The sequence below is a fragment of the Cryptomeria japonica genome, unplaced genomic scaffold (assembly GCF_030272615.1).
Source record: "Cryptomeria japonica unplaced genomic scaffold, Sugi_1.0 HiC_scaffold_405, whole genome shotgun sequence".
Lineage (NCBI taxonomy): Eukaryota > Viridiplantae > Streptophyta > Pinopsida > Cupressales > Cupressaceae > Cryptomeria > Cryptomeria japonica.
In genome coordinates this window covers 58952-61294 of record NW_026729226.1, presented here as the reverse complement: position 1 = coordinate 61294, position 2343 = coordinate 58952, and the positions used below count along the sequence as shown (strand labels likewise).

Here is a 2343-nt window from a genome sequence, read left to right as displayed (position 1 = left end):
ACCAGAAATGTAAGAGTTGCGTTTCAAGCGGTGGTCTGTGTGGGTTTAATATTTCCGATTTAAACCAGTTCCTTTGCTTTTGCGAGGATGCACCCCATCAAACCACATGTTCATCAGGTATAATTTGGTTCAAATCTCTCTATATTTTCTTCTAAGCACCCATTAAGTTTAATTGCCTTGCAATTCGAAAATATAAAATACGAAATTGGATTATCTCAGTTTAGTTCAAAAAAAATTATATTCGCATCTGATTAGCATTTACCAAATTTAAACAGTCGAGAGATCAATTTATCGAGCTATAACAGTCAGAACTAAAAAAGGCAGAGATATAACAGGTAAATACTAAGGAACCTTTTTGTGTGAGTTTTAAACATTCTTCTAATTTTCTTGTATGGTGGAGTCACTAATCTATGATACTACACATGAATTCCAGGAATAGCCATTGGGGCAAGTGCTTTCATAGTGATAGTAGCACTATTTCTTATTGTTGTTTATCGAAAGAGGTCATCCTACTTTAGATGGATCCAAAGTTGTGTTGCAAGCGAACCGATGAATTCAGGGTCTATTGGGAAAGTGGAGAATTTTCTCCAAAGTTATATTCATGAAATGCCGACCAGATATTCATTCTCTCAGCTAAAGAAGATCACTAACGACTTTTCAGATAAACTTGGGGAAGGAGGATTCGGCATGGTTTATAAAGGAAAGCTCCCGAGCGGTTTTTTTGTGGCTGTAAAACTTTTGGATCAGTCGAGACAGAGTGAGAGCCAGTTCATGAATGAGGTTGCAACTCTGGGAACCATTCATCACGTTCACTTGGTTCGCCTCATGGGTTATTGTTTTGAAGGTTTCAGAAGCGCACTTGTATATGAGTACATGGCCAATGGATCCCTAGAGAAGTTTCTATTTCAAGGAAAAGAACAAGAACAGAAGCTCAGTTGGGAGCAATTGTATTCAATTGCTTTGGGCGCTGCGCGCGGAATTGCGTATTTGCACCAAGATTGTAACAGGCGCATCATTCATTTTGACATTAAGCCTCACAATATTTTACTGGATGCAGATTTCACGCCCAAAGTAGCTGATTTTGGTCTCGCTAAACTGTATGGGAAGGGAGACGACCACGTATCAATTACGGCAACCAGAGGGACGCCAGGATATGTTGCGCCAGAGGCGTGGAATATAAATTTGGGAGGTGTAACAGACAAATCAGATGTTTACAGTTTTGGAATGCTATTAATGGAGATAGCGGGAAGGAGGAAGAACATTGAGTTGCAGGTGAGCCATTCGAGTCAACTTTATTTTCCGGAATGGGCGTTCAAATTGATAGAAAGTGGGGAGTTGGAAAAGAGGTTGAGAGAAAAAGGTCGATGCGACATGGAAGTGGAAGATGAAGAGAAGGTGAGGAGAATGACGAAAGTAGGACTTTGGTGTATTCAATACAATTCCAATGACCGACCATCAATGAGCAGGGTGGTACAAATGCTGGAAGGAAACGGTGATGATGTAAGCAATCCTCCATTACCTTTCAACTCCTCCCCACCGCGTGAAGTACCATTGTCATCTTCCTCCGAAGAATATTCATCCGTGGTATAGAGTCCACGAAGACTCCTAATCTACCCATCAATCTAGAAATATCTTCATCCATGGTATAGAGAAACGAAGAGGATTTGGACGATTATGAGATGATGCAAGGAGCATCTTTATTATATGGAAACGAATATTATATATTTCTGATGTAAGAATCCATCCTCTGGATATAGAAGTAATTATTATATAACTTAGATGTAAGAATCTTTGTGTGGTGGTTTCAGCTGTTTGGTATTGTAATTTTTTTCTTTTCATTTCTTGAATTGCTATTTTCTTTTCTTGTAATCACATTTTGTTTAATTCAATATATAAAAGAGTAATCATCTTCATCATATCAAAATAAATCATTCATAATTATAATTAGTATTTTTCATGTGATTTTGAAAGGTGTCATAATATTCTTGCTCAATATCACTTAGAGTTTAAAATTATTTTTGTTTTTCATAATATCTTCTAGCTTGATATCATTTAGAGTTTAAAACTATTTTTTGTTTTTAAATCTTAATGACACTTCAAAGTATTTTATTTATTGCCAAAAAATATATTTTGAGAAAAATAATTGGTACATTGGAATTTATCAATTTTTGTTGGGTTGGAAATATGAATAATACAAGGTGTATGCTGGAAATGTGGGATCAACCTGCAAGAGAGAAGAATAGTTCAAACACACACATGAAACATTGCATTAGAGATAGAAATCCAAACAAAGCAAGTTAATGAATCAAAACTCTTTAAAATCGTTCCATGCTCCTTTATCTC

The 2343-nt window shown here is 36.4% G+C and overlaps 1 protein-coding gene across 1 annotated transcript; it reads left to right on the top strand.

Annotated features, from left to right (window-relative positions):
- Positions 1 to 402: 402 nt before the first annotated feature.
- Positions 403 to 1731, top strand: LOC131871378 (rust resistance kinase Lr10-like). Its single transcript, XM_059215975.1, has one exon. The coding sequence runs from the start codon at positions 550 to 552 to the stop codon at positions 1588 to 1590; it is 1041 nt and encodes a 346-aa protein (XP_059071958.1). The 5' UTR covers positions 403 to 549; the 3' UTR covers positions 1591 to 1731.
- The last annotated feature ends 612 nt before the right edge of the window (positions 1732 to 2343 follow it).

What these genes read in the sequence shown, in the direction of transcription:
- LOC131871378 (XM_059215975.1), top strand. Translation starts at nt 550, where the DNA reads ATGAATTCAGGGTCTATTGGGAAAGTGGAGAATTTTCTCCAAAGTTAT.